The 22,855-nt window shown below is 30.0% G+C and overlaps 2 protein-coding genes across 2 annotated transcripts; one reads left to right on the top strand and one right to left on the bottom strand.

Annotated features, from left to right (window-relative positions):
* Positions 1-8,029: 8,029 nt before the first annotated feature.
* On the bottom strand, positions 8,030-8,515 carry LOC133309663 (transcription factor bHLH140). Its single transcript, XM_061510459.1, has one exon. It carries the CDS (start codon positions 8,513-8,515, stop codon positions 8,030-8,032), a length of 486 nt encoding a protein of 161 aa, XP_061366443.1.
* Positions 8,516-16,044: 7,529 nt separating this feature from the next.
* LOC133309664 (uncharacterized) lies at positions 16,045-18,826 on the top strand. The gene is made up of 2 exons (XM_061510460.1): positions 16,045-18,601; positions 18,813-18,826. Exons 1-2 carry the CDS (start codon positions 16,045-16,047, stop codon positions 18,824-18,826), a joined length of 2,571 nt encoding a protein of 856 aa, XP_061366444.1.
* The last annotated feature ends 4,029 nt before the right edge of the window (positions 18,827-22,855 follow it).

The following is a 22,855-nucleotide window of genomic DNA, read 5'->3' on the forward strand; positions in this document are numbered from 1 at the left end:
GACTGAAAGTCTGAGTTTACATGTTTAAAATTGGTTGTTAGGCACCATACTTCAATTTGTATAAAAACTTATTTAATAAAAAAGCCTCAGACTCCAATTCAAAAGCTCCGCCTTAGAGCGTCTCAGGTTGGCCTAGTATATTATTATTATTTTTTATATTTTTTATACTATTTGTAATAGCCCTCTCTTTTTCCTCAATCCATTTCACCCCATTTTATTGGTTAAACATATTTTTTGAAATATTTTTTTCTATATTACGCTGTTTAGGTATACATTGAATTTATGAATATTTATGAAATTACTAGTGTTGTTGATTGTATATTTTGTTCTGATAAAAAAAAAATTGTTTTATTTTTTTTAAATAGGCTAAAACAGGCTTTTATTTTTTTGTAAATAAGTCAGGCCACAGGCCGATAATTATATTTATAACAGTTAACATGCTTAGTCAGGCTGACATATTTAAACACATGCTTAGCCATTTAAGACCAAAACTCGGCTCGGCTCGGCCCATTAACAAGCTGCTTGAGATAAATTTATCTCCGGCTACCCCAAAACTACGTCGTTTTGATTATTTATTTCCTTATATGTATTGATTCACCTTTGAATGGTTATGATTCCCCTTTTCTCTTTCTTCCTTTATCACCATTGATCCATTTTTGTACGGTTATGATTTAGCAGCTGGAGAAAACTTTATCTCCGGCAGCTTGAGAAATGATAAGCCCTATATATATATATATATATATATATATATATATATATATATATATATATATATATATATATGAGGTAGGATCCTTTGACACCAGTGTCAAATTTTAAATTTGACACCTCATCAGATAGCTGTTAGTTCAAAAAAGATCAATGGCTTTGATTTGTAAGCATATGACACCATTGATCTTTTTTGATCTAACGACTCTCAGATAAGGTGTCAAATTTGAAATTTGACACTGGTGTCAAATGATCCTACCTCTATATATATAAGTGGGTCAGGATCATTTTTACACCAGTGTAAGTTACACTCTCAATATTGACCATTGATTCCACTTATATCTAACGGCTCAAATTTTTTAGTAATGTGAGCCATTGGATCCAAGTGAATCAATGGTCAAGATTGAGTGTAAGACTTCTAACTCTTACACCGGTGTAAGAATATCCTGCCCCCTATATATATATCAGAAAAATATTTCTGCAGTTAATGCAGATAAGTTATCTGCATTTACTTTCAAAACGACGTCGTTTTGGGATTGAAAGATTAAAAAATTATAATTATAAAGACTATAATAACCCTAAAATAAATTAAAATTACAAAAATACCATGATTTCTGCTCCAAAATGACGTCGTATTAGGCTTACTGCAGATAGATTATATGCAGTAACTGCAGAAAAAGCGAACCCTATATATATATATATCTAGGAAATGAATCGGTCATGTCACATGACCAGCTATTTTTTTTCCAGCAGAAAGAGTGAGACGTGGGTCCCACATAAAAGAAAATAAAAAAAATAGAAAGCGCTGTTTTCGATGGGAGAGCAGGAAAAAAAACCAATTTCCAGCAACATAACAGTTGATTTTCCCTATATATATATATATATATATATATATATATATATATATATATATACATATATATGGAAAAATGATTTCTGCAGCTGCTGTACCTACAACAAGCAAGGATACACGTCCGAATCCTAGGATACGGCAACAGATTCTGAGTTTTTTTTTTTTTAAGAAGCCGTGGGGCCCACTTTTCTGTGTCAGCTGTAGATAACACTATCTACGGCTGCTGCAGAAATGTTAAGCCCTATATATATATATATATATATATATATATATATATATATATATATATAGTTTAGCGGATGTACAATGACTGCACCTAAGGATTGATGTAGTCATATAAAACTACCTTATTTAATAGTATGAAGGCATTAAATATGGGGAATTATATTCACACAAAAAATAAAAATAAATATAAAGCATTAAATATGAAAAATTATAACCACACAAAGGTGGAAATAAATATAACATTTTTATTTCTACAATTAGTTTTTAGGTGACTGCACCAATATTTATATGAAGTCACATTACAAATCATTTCTCCATTATATATATATATATATGAGTTTTATAAGAGTTATGTTGTAGGAAAAATAATTGTGTAATGTTATAGAGATTCGTTTTGCGTGCCTTAATTTTTTTTTTGCTTTAAAAAGTGCGGGGCCCACAAAATGTTGTGTGTAAAAAATTTTTTTGTGTCATGTGACATGATATATGCAAATCCCTATATATATATATATATATATATATATATATATATATATAAAAGTCAAATTATTAATTCGAATTTGAGTTAGGTAAGCATCCTATCGGTTCTGATTTACTAAACATGTGAATCGTTTGAGATAACATATTTAGTAAATCAGAACCACTCAAGTCAAATTATTAATTCGAATTTGAGTTAGGTAAGCATCCTATCAATTCTGATTTATTAAATATCTGAATCGTTAGAGATAAACAAATCAATAATCAAGATTTTGTGTAAGATTTTTTCTTTCTACATAGGTGAAAAAATAACCTACCCCTAACAAATATACTAAATTGTTATACCTGAAAAATCAAAATCTTTTTTTTTACCAAGTCTTTCACCTTATGCATTATAGTGATTTGAAGGAATTTATTCACTTTGTTAAATCAAAAACTCTCGGAGAAGATCTAATTATACTTAAATACAAAAGCAAAATACAAAGCATAAACACGACAGAAAGGAAAATAAAGCTATACCAAGAACAAGCATAAACATCGTTATTTTCCATGATAGATGTTGATCCTAGGAGATCAAATTTTGGCACATCTGATATTCATTTGTAAAATGATTTAAATAAGAGGGTGTACACTTAATTTTACTAATAAATAGATTATTTTAAAACATTTTAGTACTAAGTTAGCAACTTTGTTTGGTTGTTTAATTGTTATTAGCTATAGGTGCTATCTACCTAGCATATGCCTATAAAAATGAAGTGTTTTTAGCATGTCGACACAAACCTATAAAATAACGTTTAGAGGGTTAGGGTGGTTGGCTATAGTATGTGAGTCAAATCATATGTTTTTCACACCGATTGGTCGTCTATGTAATAAGTATGCTTGGCAGCAAAATCTCCCTTTACACGTAGACTTGATATGCCATGTCTTGGAATATAAAATTGTTTTATTTTACGTTTTAATATTTCTCGTATTACAGGAGATAAATTTATATCTTATATATACATTAAATATGAAAATGTGTGGGGTTCATCTGGACCCATATGAGTAGAAGAGAAAGTAAGAGAAAATATCATGTGAGTAGAAGAGAAATTAAGAAAAAATATGAGTCTCACATATTTTTATGTATATGTAAGAAATAAATTTATCTCTTATAATATAATAACAATAAACTAAATTTAGCTCCTATATATACATTAAATATGAAAGTATGTGGAGTCCATCTAGACTCATCTAAATAGAAGAGAAAGTAAGAGAAAATATGAGTCTCACATATTTTTATATATGTGTAGGAGATAAATTTATCTTTCTTTTTTTCCTGAAAACAGAGATAAATTTATCTCTTATAATATAATAACAATAAACTCTTTATTTCAAGAGAAAGTTTAGTTAAAAAAATAAAACTTAAACTTACATTATTTTATAAAAAGAGTCTCTTATTTGAGCCTAATCACAAATAAATTTGAGCCTCTTATTTGAATTAGCCATATTAGAGAAGAATGAAGAGAGAAACCCTAGCCGAGTTTCTAACTCCACCATTGAACCCAAATTTTCTTCTTCTCTTCAATGACAGGAAAACCTAGATTTCAAATTTTTTGATAGGAGATATGGTGATCTTGGCATTACTACTTACGACATGATTGCTACATGTAACATGACACGGGGAAAATTCATCCACATAAGCACTCTATTATCCACTCTGAAAATTGCGTAAGGACATTTTAGGCCGGAGAGAAATTTTGGTGGTTCCATCACCGTTAACTTCAAGGGTGTTCATCAATCGATTCAAATCGCGGTAACCGAATAGAAAAATCGATAACCGAATAAACTGAAAATCAAAAATTCGAAAACAAAAAAAAAACGCAAATTTTAATTGGAATGGATCGGTTTTTGGATGAGTTGATGAAAACCGATCCAATATATAAATTTCTCTCTACTTATTTAGGTCTTTTCCTAATCATAGCCTAAAAATTTCTAAACTCAAGACCCATTAACCCATCAACTAAATCCAAGAAAAAATTTAGTCATATCTCATCAACAAAATTTTATCTTTGTAGAGCTTCATATCTCATTGCCCAAACAAAAAAAACTATATTTAGTTTACTAATGCTTTTGTATTTTAATTTTTTTTTACAAAGTCAATATATACAAAAGTTGTTACTTGCACAATAATCGTGAAATAAATTTTAGGATTCTCAAAAAATCGAAAACCGATCCAATCCAAACCGAAAAAAATTGGATTGGATCGGATCGGATATGAAAAAAATCCTAACCGAATGGATGATTATATAATCAAACTGAAGGGATTGAATCGGATGATTTTTGCTTCCAAAATCGATCCAATCCAGACCGCAAACACCCCTAATTAACTCAATGGTTCAAACTAATTAAAATCAGACAATTGTTGGAGGAAAGAGGATAAATGAAAAACAAATTTTTGACAAAGTATCACACCTTAAATGGAAGGATTACATATGGGGACTGGAGCACTTAAATTTTTTCCTTTAGGCTGATGTGTGTAACTGTGGGAACTGGGAAGTTACCTGCAAAGAAAAATTACAAAGAGTAATTTACGAAAATGTAAATTATAAGACAAAAAATTATTATTGTTAAACTTGGACTAGACATCGCTACTTGGTCATGATATCGAGTGAACAAGTCACTCAGTCAACTAGTAAATTATTGGTTGAATTGGTTAAACTAAATTTATATAAGGTTATATATAACATATTTATCCCAAATTAGCTGAGATCACATTCAAATAAAAAGTACAAAAAGATTGAGAAAAAAATAAAGAGAAATAATACTCTTATCTGATAGGAAAATGAAACTCTCTCCTATACTCACATCCATAATAGAATTAATTTGATTTTTCTTTTTTTTTTCCTCTCTCCTAATGGGTCCCACCTTTTGATTAAGTGTGTAGGAATAATTTTCTATCTTATGTGGCTTGAGATAAATATTGCTCAAAAATAAATTAGAGCTTTTTTTTGCACAAGTCCCTTATTTTTTTATGTTGCTGCACAGATTTTTTTTTTTGCAGCAATCAAATATAACTATGTATTTCTGAAAATACATGACTAAAATATTAGAGCTTTTTTTTTCTCTTTCTCCAAAAGTTGTCTTCTGATGTGAAGAAAAAAATATCCGATTATAACTATGTATTCTTGCGAATATATAGTTATAACCGGAATACATAGTTATAACTATGTATTCCGATTATAACAGTTTTTTGCATCAATATAAGAAGTACATTTTCATACAAGGCTTATCGTTTTTCAAGTCGCTTGAGATAACTTTATCTCCGGCCACTAAATCATAACCGTACAAAGATGGATCAATGGTGATAAAGGAAGAGAGAGAAAAAGAGAATCATAACAATTTAAAGGTGAATAAATTAATATAAGGAAATAAATAAATAAAACGACATGATTTTGGGATAACCGGAAATAAATATATCTCAAGTAACTTGAGAAAAAATCTAATGAAAAAAAATATTTATCATTTTAAATGATATAACTTTATGTCATTTTAAATAAAATAACGTCATTCGGGTGTATATTCGGTGATCTTTTACATTCTCTCTCATCCCTAAAATTATGAAGAGAGAGAAGATGGAGAAGGTAAAAAAAATCATCAACTATGCATTAAAATGACGTCGTTTCATCTAAAATGATACAAATTTTTTTATTTAAAATGATACAAAATTATGTCATTTAAAATTACAAACATTTTCCCCATAATATAATATATATATATATATATATATATATAGGGGTCATCTGATGTCCAGTCACTGCATTATAACTATGTATTTCACGAAATATATAATTATAATTTTAAAGTTGTATTTTTATTTTATTTTTCACACCAGCAAACAAGTTTATGAAGAGAGATAACATATAACAAGAGAAAAAATAACAACTTTGACATTATATATATATATATATATATATATATATATATATCGAAAATACTATTCTCCATCCGCAGGAATGTAAACAGTAATTCCTGCAGAGAGATTGATTTTTGAATTTTTTGTTTTTTATTTTCTTTAATAATAAATGATGGGACCCGCATACGTTTGTATCTGCTGGAAAATAGTGTTATCAATTGCAACATAAGAAAATTTATCATATATATATATATATATATATATATATATATATATATATATATATGAGGTAGGATCCTTTGACACCGGTGTCAAAATTCAATTTTGACACCTCATCTGAGAGCCGTTAGATCAAAAAAGATCAACGACTCTGATTTGCAAGCATGTGACACTATTGATCTTTTTTGATCTAACGGCTCTCAGATGAGGTGTCAAAAATAAATTTTGACACCGGTGTCAAAAGATCCTACCTCTATATATATATATATATATATATATATATATATATACACTAAGCATTCGCCTTGTGGTAAATGTAATTCAATCATTTGCTGTTCGCCGGTTTGTACAGATTCAAATGCATGATCAATCAATTAAGTGGTCCGGACAGTTGGGATCCAGTTCCAATAATATTTACAAAAACTACATTTAAGCTTTAAATCTTAAGATATCATAAATAAAATTTATGAGTTCGTTTTTTTTCAGTAAAGTATTTTGGAACGAAAATTAAAGTATTTTTATAATTATAATTTATTTCAGGATTATAATAGTCTTTTTTATTATAATTTTTTAATCTTTCAATCTAAACTAACATTATTTTAAAAATAAATATCAATAACTTATCTATATTTATTGTAAAAATATAAAAGGCAAAATTCTATATCCAACCTAAATGTTGAAAGTATTACCCTCATAGTGCATAAGTACTTTTCCAGTAAATGAGGTCTACATAATTTTTATTTAATACTAGCTTTTTGATGTGCTTTATGTGTACCTTAATTCACATATCTTTATTTAATTAAAAAAGTAATTATGATCTTTACCAAAAAAAATAAAAAATAATTATGATGAGTCTGTATAACTATCGGGTTTTACCCAAAAAACTAAAACCAGAGTAAGTAGTTGAAGAGTATTCGAATGTTGCTACAACAGGACAGCAAAGGGTGTTTTACAATTTATCATTTTTTAATATTTATGTTAATTAAAGAATAATTATACGTAGGGAAAAGTAAAATTGAGATCAAATGACAAAAATTCCTTCATAATAATATAAATAGATAAAAATTAGAGTACTTTAGAAAAGCAGAAAATTATTTTCTATTTAATTGGTATAATTTAATTGACCTTGGAAATTAGAAAAAATCTCCATAGCTGAACCATAAAACATAGTTAACAACAAAACGTAGTTTCGCTTTTGCTAAGCTCCGAAGACACTGCTATTTTTAAATTAACATGTGCATGGCATGTAAGACATAATAATAGTCCAAATTTAAAGTGGTCCTGGCTACTTTGGAACAATTGACCTTACACGAAAACTCTAACCAACTGTGCTACAAGAACATAAAACAAGACGAAATTATGTAGCTTTGCACTTCTTAGACTATCAATGCAAATAACCAAGACTACCACATTGTTGCATAAAGGTACTAAATAAGAATAAAGTGCTTGTGATGGAGAAAGACACTAGCTAGTATGCAACAATTACATATGTAGGATCTACACATGAGCTTTTACTACATTAACATCACTCACTGACTCACATAAGTTATAGCATTTTAATTTTTAACCATTACAAGTTCACAGCTAATTTATAAGTACATAGAGAGCTGAATAGCATATATGTCAAAAAGAAAAAAGAAAAAAGAAAAAAGACACTAAGCTGGCCAATATTTCATAGTAGTATCTTCTTCACCTTTGAAGCAACATTGGGCTAGTGGAAGTTGTGGTAAAGTGTGCAGAGAATCTACTGAAACTGAAGGGTTGTGCTGAAGGGAAATGGTGTGTTCATTAGGAAAATGCTGCTCCACAGGAAGGTACATGGGTGAGTATTCATCATCTACAAAGTTCATCATGGTTTGGTGAAGCCAAATCTGTGTCTTGAGGAACTTCACATAGTGAATGGCTTCCTCCAACATAGAAACTGTGTCCATCTTACTCCCACCAGGGACCATGCTCTGAAGGATCTTGAACCTGTCACTGATTCTATGCCTTCTTTCTCTGGCTGCTACACTTTGTGGATCAGTGGAAAGCTTCACTCCCTTGCTTTTCTTCACACCCTTTTTCTCCTTGCTCTTGTTTTCCTTGGAAGATGACCCTGAAGAAGAGGTAGGGTTACCATTACTAGCATGAATGCACTCCATGTGCTAGCTATGAAAAAAAAAAAAAACACAATTATAAAAAACCTAATGAAAGTTGTGACTATAGCTAGCTTTGAATTTTAGTAGGGGACGTAGTTCCTTTTAAGTTGCAACACATATTTATATAGCACAAAGAATGTGAGTGACATTGGTACAATGATTTTTTAATGAATGGAAGAGAAGATGTGTCTTCATGTGAATCAGCCAATCTTTGGGGCAGGATACGGTTATGGGACCCGGGGCTGAGACTCATTTTCTTTTCCTTTTGTCTTTGTGTTCTTTTGGTTGTGTTGGTTCTGTTTAGTAACAGGCTTCTATGATTTCTTAACTGTGAATTATGTGTCTTCGAATATTTAGGGAGTGCTTAAATTAGTTTATTTATTTATTATTAAAATAGTTAATATATAATTAAAATCTTAAGGGGAGGGATTAGTAAAAATGTATTTATATTATTCAATAAGATTACATGATTAAATTATTGGTTTTTACACACTAGTGTAAACTGTTGATTGTACTTGCATTATGTCTCTCGTGAACTATAGTTTGTTAATAACCTTGAGGTCATCACCCCAAAAGCTAGTTCAAGGAGTGAGAGTGTCCAAGGCCTTATAAAAGCCATATTAGTTGCTCATCCAATCAATGTGGGACTATATATCTCAACACGACCCCTCACGCAAGAGCCCTCTGGGCTAGAAGCGTGGAATTGCACAGGCCTAATTTTTTGTTTACCTTTTTGTGCTTTTTATTTTAATTCCACTTTAAAGTGGGGGACAGTGAGGCTCTGATACCATGTTAAGAACCTTGAGGTCATCACCCCAAAAGCTAGCTCAAGGGGTGGGAGTGCCCAAGATCTTATAAAGGCCATATTAGTTGTTCATCCAATCAATGTGGGACTATATATCTCAAACATAATTCTTAATAAATTAGAATCATTAGACATAAATAGAGTCAACAGTTAATAATTTTTATATGGATATAAATTAATTGGGATATTTATAAAAAGTTATCAAATATTGTGAATTTCTAGGACTTATACATATATACACCTTTCATGACCCTTAAGAATGTTTAACTTAATGGTGAAAGAGGTGTGGTAATTTGTTTGACTATTCAAGTTCTAACCTTGTATCAATAACTAAGCTAAGGCTTAATTTCAATTAAAGCAAAAGTTGGACAGAAAATATTCTTACCAATCAACTAAAAAGAAAAATAAATCTGGTGTGTGACATTATGACCCACCACAGAAGGAGGGCAAAAGCACTAGCAGCTTAATACGTTGGCAAGTGACAGAGATTAGGCCCTCCATTTGTCTTTTGATTGCAAGGGTACTCAGAGGTGATCAAAGAGAAAAAAAGTAAGGGAATTGGAGGGGGTCCTTCACCTGAAATCGAAGCAAAGCTTTTGCACTTGCAACCCAAGGACGAAATAGACCACTCGTTGTCATGGCTTTATTATGTACGGTTTGTGCTTTTCATCCTAAGAGAGCCAGCATTTTTTTTTTTTTGGAGGGCAAAAAATCAAATATACTGAAAGAAAAAAAGTATGCCAAAATAAATTGAATTAAGATTTTATTATAGAAATAAATTTGATGATTTTGCATTGAGTTTGTATACCAAAGTAAATATATAAAAAGTATGCCGAAGTAAATCAGAACACTCTAAGGGGGTATTTGGTAGAGGATAAATTTATTTTGTCCGGAATCTCAATTTTTAAAAATATGACTTTTATATTCAGTTTACAATAATATCTAAAAAATTAAAAAAAAAATTAGTTTCTCAAAAATTCTAAAAAAAACCACGTACCAAACGGCCCTGATAGCCTTTAATGCATATCATTAAACGCCTATTATTAAGATTATTTTTTGTCAAATTTTAGGGGGGACGGTGGCCCACCCTAACACCCTTGTCTCCTAATGATACACACTAGATGTTAAAAAGATAAAAACTATTCATGTTTTGCGTTTTATTTTATTTCACTTGGACGTTGCTTTCAAGGGAGAAAAGAAAAGAGCTTAAGGTTGATTCAGCTCTTCTTTTCAAGAAAAATATTATACCAAAGTTTACTTGAACCACTAGGGTATTAAAGTTTTTGTTTTAATAGAAAGGTGTTGTTACATAAATATTACTTTACCTGTATAAAAAGCTCAGTCTTTTTTTTTAATCATTAAATCTATAAAGAAATTTAGATATAAATCAGTAATCTTACATATTTAGGGTGACCTCTAAGTAGTGTACACAATATACACATCCAAAGAAACCAAAGTTTTAAAATTTTCTTTTTCTGTTGTCTTTGTGGGGGTATCTTGCCCAAAAAGCATTGTTTTTTATGTGACACATTGAATTTTCTTGAAACCCTTTTCCAATTTCAAAGTGTTGAGATATATAGTTCCACATTAGTTGCACAATTCAATGCTTCTAGCTTACAGGGCTCTTGCGTGAGGGGACGTGTTGAGATATATAGTCTCATATTAGTTTGTATGAGCAATTAATGTAGAGTTTATAAGGACTTGGACACTCTCACCCTTTAAGCTATCTTTTGAATGGTGTATCCCAAAGTTATTTATGCAAAGGGACCCATGCATGGTAGATTTGAACAAAGTGACATCTAAAATTACTCTTCTTCAAATAAGATTGAAACCCTCAATCTGTTGGGTCACAGAAGCAAACTTAAGAATCTGTATTGTAGCTTACTGTAAAGTGGTTTAGTAGTTCCATCCTTGGTATGTGACACTACAACGCAGAAGGATCAGTATTTGTTCTGCTACACGAAGGATGATTGATTGCATAAATTTTTTCTAGAAACACATAAAAGTAAGTAAAAGCTGAAAATAGTGTTAGTAAGGAACGGATCTTCTCATGTTAAAAAAGATATGATATGATCACATAGACAATTATAATCATATAAAATTAGATCAATAATAATAAAAATAGAGAGAAAAAAATATTAAAATAAATAATTACTGAATCATAATTGTTAATTTACTTTTATATAGTTATGATTATCTCACGTGATCATATCATTTTTTTTAAAACAAAAAATTCATTTTTGTGATACCAACTTCAAGGAAATGAGAACCACTAGGGTTAGCCTAGTGGTGTGGGGTGTGTGTGTTAGGAGTGTGTGTAGTGTAGGGTGTTGTGTTCAATTCCTTGTAACTTCAAAAAAAAAAAAAAAAAAACTTCAAGGAAATGAGAAATTTTTTTGAGTGAGACAGAGAAACAAAGGTTGAACAAGAGCACATGTGGCTCCGGCTTTCACGATGCGTGAGAGTGGGTAGGTAATAGAACTCTAATTATTCTTGCCTGTGCATATGAAAATCTTTACTTGTCCACTCAGATGTGTATCTCATCTAGTCAAACACACATCAATCTTTGCACAATACATTTGTAAATAAAATCTAATAAAAAAATTGTACAGAAGAATAAAATTAATTATCTACAAATCGAATAAAATTAATTATCTACAAATCAATTACCCCATCATTTCTTTTCCTGCTGATGTAAGTGATGGAGACGAATGTATTGAAATGTTCTGATTTGATTTAATTTGTTAATAAAAAAAGTTGCACAAATTAAGCTAGGTACATGCACAAAACTAGGGTTTTCTTATCATTGTAGTGAAAAATATAAAATATATCACCGGTTTAATTTTTTTTTTTACAACTATTTATCTATTTAATATAAGTAAAATATGTATGGAAGTATGCGCCTTTAAATTACATATTATCACATATGTGATTTGTGTAAAATCCAAAATGTTGCGTGCTGATAGATGTGCATATGTGAAGTGCACAACTTGCTTTTTACAAAAGTACACATGAGGTGATGTACAGACTTACATACGCACTAAGGGTGTTCATGAACCGATACAAACCGATTCAAATCGCGGTGACCGAACCGAAAAACTGATAACCGAATAAACCGAAAACTAATTAAAAACCGCAAATTTTAATTAGATTGGATCAGTTTTTAGATGGGTTGATGAAAATCGATCCAATCCAAACCGATCCAATATATTAATTTCTCACTATCTACTTGGGTATTTCCCTAATCATAGCCTAAAAATTTCTAAACCCAAGACCCATTAACCCATCAACTAAACCCAAGAAAAAATCTAGTCATATCTCATCAACAAAATTTTATCTTTGTAGAGCTTCATATCTCATTGCCAAAATTAAAAAAATTATATTATAGTTTACTAATGCTTTTGTATTTCAAAAAAAAAAATTACAAAGCCAATATATACAAAAGATGTTATTTGTACAATAATCATGAAATAAATTTTAAAATTTTCAAAAAACCGAAAACCGATCCAATCCAAACCGAAAAAAATTAGATTGGATCGGATCGGATTTGAAAAAAAATCAAAACCGAATGGGTGAATATATGATCAAACCGAAGGGATTGGATCAGATGATTTTTGCTTCCAAAACTGATCCAATCCAGACCGCGAACACCCCTAATACGCACACTTTCATTAAATAGGTAAATAATTTTTCAAAAAAATTATGTTGACTTTTTTTAATTGAAGCAGTAAAAAAAGCCATAATATATGAAGCATTTAAAAAAAAAAAATTTCAGACGAATAACTTGCATTGGAATACGTGAGGAGTGTATGAGTGTAAATTTGTGTAACAATGATTACAGTCAGTGAATCTATTAGTTGGGGACTTGGGGTTAGCTAGTGAGTAGACCTGATAACAAAACCAAATATGAAAAAGGGAAAGTGCAGTTGGTGAGTTTTTGGATTAGCCATTGGATTTGGGTCCCACAGGTGAAGCGTGGTAAACGTAAAACTATGGTTGCAATTTGCTTATATGTTGGTGAAATAATGCTCTAACAAGTTCTGAGGAGGGGGAAAAGGGTTCCTGTTTGGGACAGACATAAGTTGTTTTCAACTATTTATGGTGAGTGAAGAAGCATAACAATTCTGACAGTATTTTGAGTAACAGAAACGTTACCAGAAGGTCCATAGAACTTTTTACACTCCTAAAAGAGAAAACAAGCACACACTCTCCCCAAAATCCAATACTTCACTTTGTGGTGAGTATTGTTATTTATGAGAGGTAACTAGGGCTCATAGATGCCCCAAAACTATCACTGAAAATAGGCCATTCTTAAATGTTGGGGACACATGAGTATGTACGTAGAGATGGTGGTAAATGAATCAGGGTCTTTGACTCGATATGTGAATAAGTTTACATGGTTTAAAATTAGTTGTTGGAATCATATTTGGACTTGTATAAAAGTTACTTTAATAAAAAAGCTTCAGTCACAAATTCAAAAGCTCAGGCTTAGAGCCTCTCGAGGTAGCTTAGTATATTATTTTTATTTTATAATTTTTATATTACTTGTAATAGCTCTCTCTCTCATCAATTCATTTCACCCATTTTATTGGTCCTAGTATAATAATTTTTATTTTATATTTTTTATATTACTTGTAATAGCCTCTCTATCTCCTCAATCCATTTCATCCATTTTTTTGGTTAAACAGACTTTTTGAATGATTTTGGAATTACTAGTAGTGTTAATTGTATATTCTGTTTGGATAAATTTTTGTTGTCTTATTTTTTAAACAGGCTAAACCAGACTTTTATTTTTTGTAATTAAGTCAGGTCACATGCCGATAATTATATTCATAACAGGTAATATGTTTGGTACATATTTAAACACAGACTTAACCTTTTAAGACTAAAGTTCGGCTCTGCTCGACCTGATAACACCCCTATATGTACGTAATATTTCTTTTCTTTTAAATTTTGGATACGTCTTGTTAAATATTACAATATGTCTATATCATTTAAGTGTATGTTATTTCATGTAAAATATCAATTTTTGTTAATAAATTATTTGATTTGCTATTAGTTAAAATAAATTATTGTTTCATTTTTCAAAACTTGTGCTATCTTTAGGATTTATTGCTTACTTAATGTATTTTATGGAATTTTATTGAGGACTTGTAACAATCACCTGGATGACATGCTAATTGAAAATGAAGAGATCTTTGGTCTGTGGTGTAATATTCTAAAAAAATATATATAATAATAATAAATAAAATATAAAATATCTTAGATACTTAGATAAAATATCTTAGATATTTATAAACGTAATGATTAAGATTCCTTAGATATTTATAAAGGTAATTATTAGATTCCTTAGATCTTTATAAAAAGTAAAGATTACATTTCCTTTTCAAAAACTATATAACCCCCCCCCCCACACACACACAAAGTTGCGTAGAGAGGAAGGAGAGAGAGAAAAAAAGAGAGAGAGAGAGAGAGAGAAAGAAGGAAAGAAAGAGAGGAGAAGAAGAAGAGAAAGAGAAAACAAAAAGAAAAGGGAAGGTAATATTGGGAGTAAGCAACTCATTCTCTACTTTACTTTTAAAGTTAATTTTTAGATATTTTATAAAGCTATGTTGGTTTTGTTGTTATCTATGTTATGTTTAAAGTTGGTATTTTAAAGTTATTTCTTTAAAAGTTGTGAATATGCCGTTACTCTGCCAAAATTATTTTATGAATTTTTTCTACTCTTTTACTTTATTTTCTATATTTGGCTTTGTTAATTTGATGAATTTACTTATAGTAGATATGAGAATAATTTTGAATCAAGATTATAAAAATTAAAGAATTTCTTTGGTACCAAATGAATACTAATGGAATATGTAATCTTTTACTGAATGATTCTGATGTGACTGACCCACAAGGGGATCAGAATTGTTATAGGGTAAGGGACGCCTTATCATGGCTTGAGCTCCACCATACAGAACCTTTCACATACAGAACCCACAGAGTTTGGGCGCTCCAGAATTGAGCAGTAGTCATTTCAGTTAAAGATTACACGTTCCTATATGTGTATCTAGAACCCACAGAGTTTGGGTAGAACCCACAGAGTTTAGGTAGAACCCACAAAGGTTTGGGTATGACTGAATGAAGAACCCACATAGATTAGACTTATATTTATTGTTTATGATATTATTTTCTTATTATAAATTTTATTATGTGAGAATGATATTTTCCACTAAAGTGGCTGGATTGGTTATAGTTCGAGAACCCCAATATTACTGAGATTTATCTCACGTGTGTTTGTTTTTATGCTAACCTTTTCAGAGTAAACATACCAGTATATGTAGCTTTGGAGTAGGATAAAGCACTATGGCTAAAGACTTTGAAGACTATATGGAGCTTAGTGGAGCAAATTAATAGAAAGAAAATGTTTCTCTTTAGTTTAGATTATGATGTATTTCTGATGTAATAGTGAACTTGACTTTTGTATAATTAGATTTTATGGGTATTTTATCATATGCCTTGTTTCATATTTGCTGCATTAAAATTTCACTTAAGAATTATGTGATATTCTCTATGCTAGTCAGTAGTAGAGGATGTTACATTTTATAGTATCAGAGCAGCGGTTCAGGTAAATAAAAGACCGAAACCATTATAGTTGCTTGTATTTTGTCATAGATCATACATATTTTGAGTTATTTTAATGAGCCTGATCAACTCACTATCATAAAACAATATATGTAGATCTATGGCAGATACAAGGCATATATCTTCTTCAACTTCTGATCCAGAAGTTAACCCAGTAACGGATGCATTTTCCCAAGTGGCAGAAGCTCTTAGAAAACAAACTATGACTACTCAACAAATTATTCGGGAGCTAAGGGAGGATCGTGCAACCAGAAATCACACTCATAATTCTGAAAGTGAAAATAGACCTAGAACTGCAAATACTAAGGAAGGACTTAATTCTGATTATAAAGGACTCACTGAATTCCGTAAGCATAAACCTTCCACTTTTCGTGGAGATTATAATCCTGAGGCAGCCATGGAATGGGTGAAAGAACTTGAAAAAATATTCCTGGTAATGTACTGTCCTAATACTCATCGTGTAAACTTTGCCACATACTTATTGATTGGAGAAGCAGAGCATTGGTGGACAAATACCAAAAGATATTTTCAAAGCCAAGGAACAGAGATTACTTGGACAATATTTAAAGATGCCTTTTTGGAAAAATACTTTCCTCAAAGTGTAAGAAACAGAAAAGAAATAGAATTCCTTGAACTGAAACAAGGAAACATGACCATTGGACAATATGTGACAAAATTTGAAGAACTGTCCAGATATTCTAACTATGTACAAAATCAACCTAATGAGGAATGGTTGACAACTAAATTTGAATCTGGACTAAAACCTGAACTAAAAAGCATGATAATAGGACACCAAATAAGGAATTTTTCATCATTAATAAACAGGTGTAGAGATACTGAAGCAAATATGAAGGAGGCTGAGGATGCAAGAGAGAAAGACAGAGCCTCAAATCGAAGAAGGAATGAGGACAACAACAAAGGAAGGTTTCCACGGGCGCAAAACTTGGGAAATAATTTTGCTAGCAATGGAGGGAAGCAGAATGCGGGTCGGACGAATTTCCAGATTCAGGTATGTCCAAAATGCAAGAAAAATCATGCTGGAGAATGTTTGGGAGGAAGAGATGTGTGCTTTAAGTGTGGGAAGCCTGGACATATGTTGAGGAATTGTCCTCAGAATCAAGGTCATAATTCATCAAACCAACCTACAACAAGAGGAAGAGTTTTCACCCTAAGTGGTCAGGAAGCAGCTCAAGCTTCAAACTTGGTTCAAGGTACGGGCTTAATACAAGATTATCTTATAACTGTACTTTTTTATTCTGGGGCTACTCATTCTTTCATATCCTTATCTTCTGCTCAAAAGTTAAAATTACCAATTTCCATTTTACCTTCTTATCTTGAAATCTTTCTTCCTACTGGAGAAAAGATAACCACATCTCAAGTCTGTAGAAATTGTCATCTTCAACTCGAAGGGAAATTGTTTGAGATAGATTTAGTTTGCTTGCCTATGATTGATATAGATGTGATTCTTGGTATAAATTGGTTGTCTGCTAATTGTGTGGTCATTGATTGTCATAATAAAAGTATAATTTTCACAAATGAGTCAGAACTTTCCAATGAATCTTTATTCTTGTCAACTTCCCAACTTAGGAAGAGTTTGTCAGATGGAGCACAAGGATATGTTATCTTTAATCTTTCAGAAGCAAAGGTTAAACCTGATGTAGCCAGTATCCCTATGGTCACTGAATACTCAGAGGTTTTTTCGAATGAAATTTCAAGTTTACCCCCAAATAGAGAAATTGAATTCTCCATTGACCTAATACCTGGAGTAGGGCCAATTTCTATTGCACCCTATAAGATGTCACCTGTAGAGCTTGTTGAACTAAAGAAACAATTAGAGAAACTTTTATCAAAGCAGTTCATTAGACCTAGTGTGTCACCTTGGGGAGCATCAGTGCTCTTTGTCAAGAAAAAAGATGGAAGTATGAGGTTGTGTGTGGATTATAGGCAACTAAACAAAGTCACCATTAAAAATAAATATCTTTTGCCTCGGATAGATGACCTTTTAGATCAGTTGAGAAGAGCCACAGTATTTTCTAAAATAGATTTAAGGTCAGGATATCACCAGATCAAAATTAAGACTGAAGATATTCCAAAGACAGCCTTTAGGACTAGGTATGGACATTATGAGTATCTAGTTATGCCTTTTGGATTGACAAATGCTCCAGCAGTATTTATGGATTATATGAATAGAATTTTTAGACCTTACCTAGATCAATTTGTAGTGGTGTTTATAGATGATATTTTAATATATTCTAAGGATAAAGAGGAGCATAAAGAGCACTTAAGAATAGTTTTACAAATTTTGAAAGATAAGCAATTGTATGCCAAACTTTCAAAATGTGAATTCTGGATGGAAGAAGTTAAGTTCTTAGGACATGTTATTTTAAAAGAAGGAGAACATGTCTTTCTTAAACTTTCTCCTACCACAGGTGTAGGCAGAACTCCCAAAGTTAGGAAACTGAGTCATAGGTATATTGGTCCATTTCAAATACTTCAAAAAATAGGGCCAGTTGCTTACCAACTTGCTCTTCCACCTCATCTTTCCAATCTCCACAATGTTTTTCACGTTTCTCAGCTTAAAAAGTATGTCCCAGATCCCTCTCACATTCTTGATATAGACTCAGTACAAGTTAAAGAAAACAAAAAGAAAAAGGAAGGTATATTGGGAGTAAGCAACTCATTCTCTACTTTACTTTTAAAGTTGATTTTTAGATATTTTATAAAGCTATGTTGGTTTTGTTGTTATCTGTGTTATGTTTAAAGTTGGTATTTTAAAGTTATTTCTTTAAAAGTTGTGAATATGCCGTTACTCTGCCAAAATTATTTTACGAATTCTTTCTACTCTTTTACTTTATTTTCTATTTTTAGCTTTGTTAATTTGATGAATTTACTTATAATAGATATGAGAATAATTTTGAACAAGATTATAAAATTTAAAGAATTTCTTTGGTACCAAATGAATACTAATGGAATATGTAATCTTTTATTGAATGATTCTGATGTGACTGACCCACAAGGGGATCAGAATGGTTATAGGGTAAGGGACGCCTTATCATGGCTTGAGTTCCACCATACAGAACCTTTCACATACAGAACCCACAGAGTTTGGGCGCTCCAGAATTGAGCAATAGTCATTTCAGTTAAAGATTACACGTTCCTATATATGTATCTAGAACCCACAAAGGTTTGGGTATGACTGAATGAAGAACCCACAAAGATTAGGCTTATATTTATTGTTTATGGTATTATTTTCTTATTATAAATTTTATTATGTGAGAATGATATTTTCCACTAAAGTAGCTGGATTGGTTATAGTTCGAAAACCCCAATATTACTGAGATTTATCTCACGTGTGTTTGTTTTTATGCTAACCTTTTCAGAGTAAACAGACCAGTATATGTAGCTTTGGAGTAGGATAAAGCACTATGGCTAAAGACTTTGAAGACTATATGGAGCTTAGTGGAGCAAATTAATAGAAAGAAAATATTTCTCTTTAGTTTAGATTATGATGTATTTCTGATGTAATACTGAACTTGACTTTTGTATAATTAGATTTTATGGGTATTTTGTCATATGCCTTATTTCATATTTGCTGTGTTAAAATTTCACTTAAGAATTAATGTGATATTCTCTATGCTAGTCAGTAGTAGAAGATGTTACATGTGGTGCAATTCATATCAAATTTAAAGTGAGATTAATGAGTTTTATTTTGCAGAGAGTGTTACTGTGTGTTTTGCTTTGTGCCCTAATTTTCTTTGATATATCACTAATGTCTATGAAGCACCGACACTTCAAAAATTTTGACGTGTCGTGTCCGACACTTTCCAACACTCCAACACTCCAATACGTATTATAGAAATTCAAAAAAGGTTCAAAGGTCGCCTTGCGTTGAGTTTTTAATTCCAACTATTAGATTACGATTATCATTTTATTGAGTTTAATATAAATATTTGGAATATCTTATGTTTCTTTGCAAAATTGATGAATATTATAAGTTTAGTTTCATTTTTTGTTAAATTATTGAATAATAAATATAATACACATTACATAAATTAAAAATATTATTTAATATCAAAACGTGTCCTAACGTGTCAAAATTTAACATTTTTTAGAATTAACGTGTCAGAGTGTCGTGTCGGAGTGTCACGTATCCCGTGTCGGTATCGGTGCTACATAGACTAATGCAATACAATGCCAATCTAATTGTACTAAACATCAATTTGATTTTATATCAATTGACTAAACCGTCGAGTATCATTATTTTTATATTTTAAAGAATTTAAATATATATTTAATATCTTTATTATGAAAATATAACATCATTTCAATCTTTTAAAAGAATTATGATCAATTTAGTGTTTAAAATATTAAATCAATTGAATTATTCAATAAAACTATAAATATTAATTTAATCAGTAATCATAAAAAGAATATCAGTTTAGTCATTGAGTCCCAGAGTCCGTTAGTAGAAGGATAATTTTGATATTATTATTCATAATTGAGAAAACTAAATTAATAAAAACTAAATAATGACACCTATTTTTTCCTTCTAAATAAAATATGACTTTACTCTTATTCACACGTAAAAAAGAATAAACAGACTCTGTCATTAGAGATGTTTTCAAAATAAGTTCGAAACCTTTTAAAGCATATGTTATTTATTTAATATCCAATCCATTCAAATTTACCGGAAGTATTGATATTAGTGACACTCTCCTAACATTATTATTTTTATTTTTATTTTTAGAACTTAAATTTAAAAGAAATAATTTTTATCAATTAAATTTATAATTTATTGATAAGCAGATGATATGATGACCCTAAATTTTATACGAGTATTTATTTATTTATTTATTTTTTTTCTTTTTTTGAGTAATCTCAAGGCTATCCTCCCGCCGTAACCGAAGATTAATTCCCACTTGAGCACTGTCGGATCCTTTCAGGGGCGGCTCTCCCAAATCTTTTTTTTCCATTCCCAGGACTCGAACTCGAGATCTCTGGTTAAGGGGCTCAGGCTCCTTACCACTTGTGCCAAAGGAGTTTGGTGGATATTTATTTTTTAATATAACTTATTTTTGTTATAAAAAACAATGTTACAGTAAAACATTATTATTGGATAGTCATATGTCATATTTAAAGAAAAATGGCAATTTGGTTTTTAAAATACAATACTTAAGTTATTTTGGTACTTGAAGGTTTTTGAAATTATAAAATTCTTAAAAGTTCACCATATAGAAGTTATTAGTTTATCAAAAAGTTAATTCTTTTAGGGACTGATTTTTAACATATAAGGAAAGTATTGGATTTTTTTTAGGTTTTACTTTTTTCTAAAAAGATTTATTCAATTATCTTCTAATATTTTAGAATAAAATCAATAAATTATACTTCTCCATTGAGAGATACTTAATACTTTCTCTTTCATTTTAAAAAAATTAACTGAGTATGTGCTACATTTTAATATTAACTTCCTTTTATCTCTAATTTCTGTGTATGATTCTTAACGTCATTAATAACAAATTTCGAACTTCTATTTTTAACTTTAAGATTTTAAAATAAGAAATAAAGGTTTTAGGTTAAGTTTTAAAACGGTAATAAGAGTATTTAAAATATTTTTATCTTTTAAAATTTTCAAATCAATAATATGCTATTTAACTGTTGCAAAGTGAATAAAAATTGCATTAAAATGATTAACAAAAAAAAGTTACATTAAAATTGATTAAAGCACATTTATTTTATCTCTTAAAAGAGAGAAATGTAATTTTTTAGGGATTTGTTAATCTACTGCGCCAGAAGATAACTTATCATATCCTATAGATACAAATTGTGTGGGTTCCACCGTTTTTCAAAAAAAAAAAAAAAACAATAGCACGGCTTCTAATGTTTCTCTCACGAGAGAGGATTCTCTTCTGTGACATATGATAATTTAAACCCATAAAAAATAAAAGAAGGGAATGATGCAATTTACATAGGGATAGAATATTGTTACTACCAAATAATATTACTATCAATATTACTACCATATCTTAATCGTTGATTTCCGTCAATCAACGGTTATTATTTACATAAATCAAACTTATTAATTAATTATTAATTTGCAATAGATGATAACAGTTGATTGACGAAAATCAACGGTTAAGATATGATAGTAACATTATTTGGTAGTAACAATATTTTATCCGTATGAGAAAATATTTGTCATTTTGAAAGTCACAACTTTGTGTCATTATACATTCTCTCTCCTTCACTTTGAGTCTATTCTTAATTTAATTGAGGAGAGAGAATGCAAACAATCACAAAATATACATTAAAACGATGTTATTTTATATAAAATGACACAAAATTATATCCTTTAAAATGACAAATATTTTTTTCTTTACCTATAGGGTTCTCTTTTTCTGCAGTTACTGCAGATAAGTTATTTGCAGTAAGCCCAATATGACGTCATTTTGAGGCATAAATTATGGTGTTTTTGTAATTTTAATTTATTTTAAGGTTATTATAGTCTTTATAATTATAATTTTTTAATATTGCAATCCCAAAACGACGTCGAATCGGGAGTAAATGCAGATAACTTATCTGCAGTAACTATAGAAATATTTTTCTGTTAAATATATATAAAAATAAGAGTGTAATTATTTAGTTGTTTGTTAAAAATATATTTTCCTAAACAAACACAAACAAAAAAACTTTAATATTTGTTGAAAACTAATGAAAAAAAATCATTCCTATTTTTTTTCAAATTAAATAAGAGTTTATTTGGTTTTTTTTAACTTACAAGTTACTTTTAAGCTAAAGAAAAAAAAACTTTAAAAATAAAGTTAAAATTAAAAATTGTTTAATTATTATATAATTTTTTAATTTAAAAACTCAAATTAAAAATAAGTTGAGACAATTTAAAAAAAACTCTCCTA

This window comes from Gastrolobium bilobum, unplaced genomic scaffold (assembly GCF_033153095.1).
Source record: "Gastrolobium bilobum isolate Gb01-03AN ecotype WA unplaced genomic scaffold, APGP_CSIRO_Gbil_v1 utg9061, whole genome shotgun sequence".
Classification (NCBI taxonomy): Eukaryota; Viridiplantae; Streptophyta; class Magnoliopsida; order Fabales; family Fabaceae; genus Gastrolobium; species Gastrolobium bilobum.

Bases quoted from the DNA above. Each gene is read 5' to 3' on its own strand.
- LOC133309663 (XM_061510459.1), bottom strand. From the start codon at position 8,515: ATGGAGTGCATTCATGCTAGTAATGGTAACCCTACCTCTTCTTCAGGG.
- LOC133309664 (XM_061510460.1), top strand. From the start codon at position 16,045: ATGGCAGATACAAGGCATATATCTTCTTCAACTTCTGATCCAGAAGTT.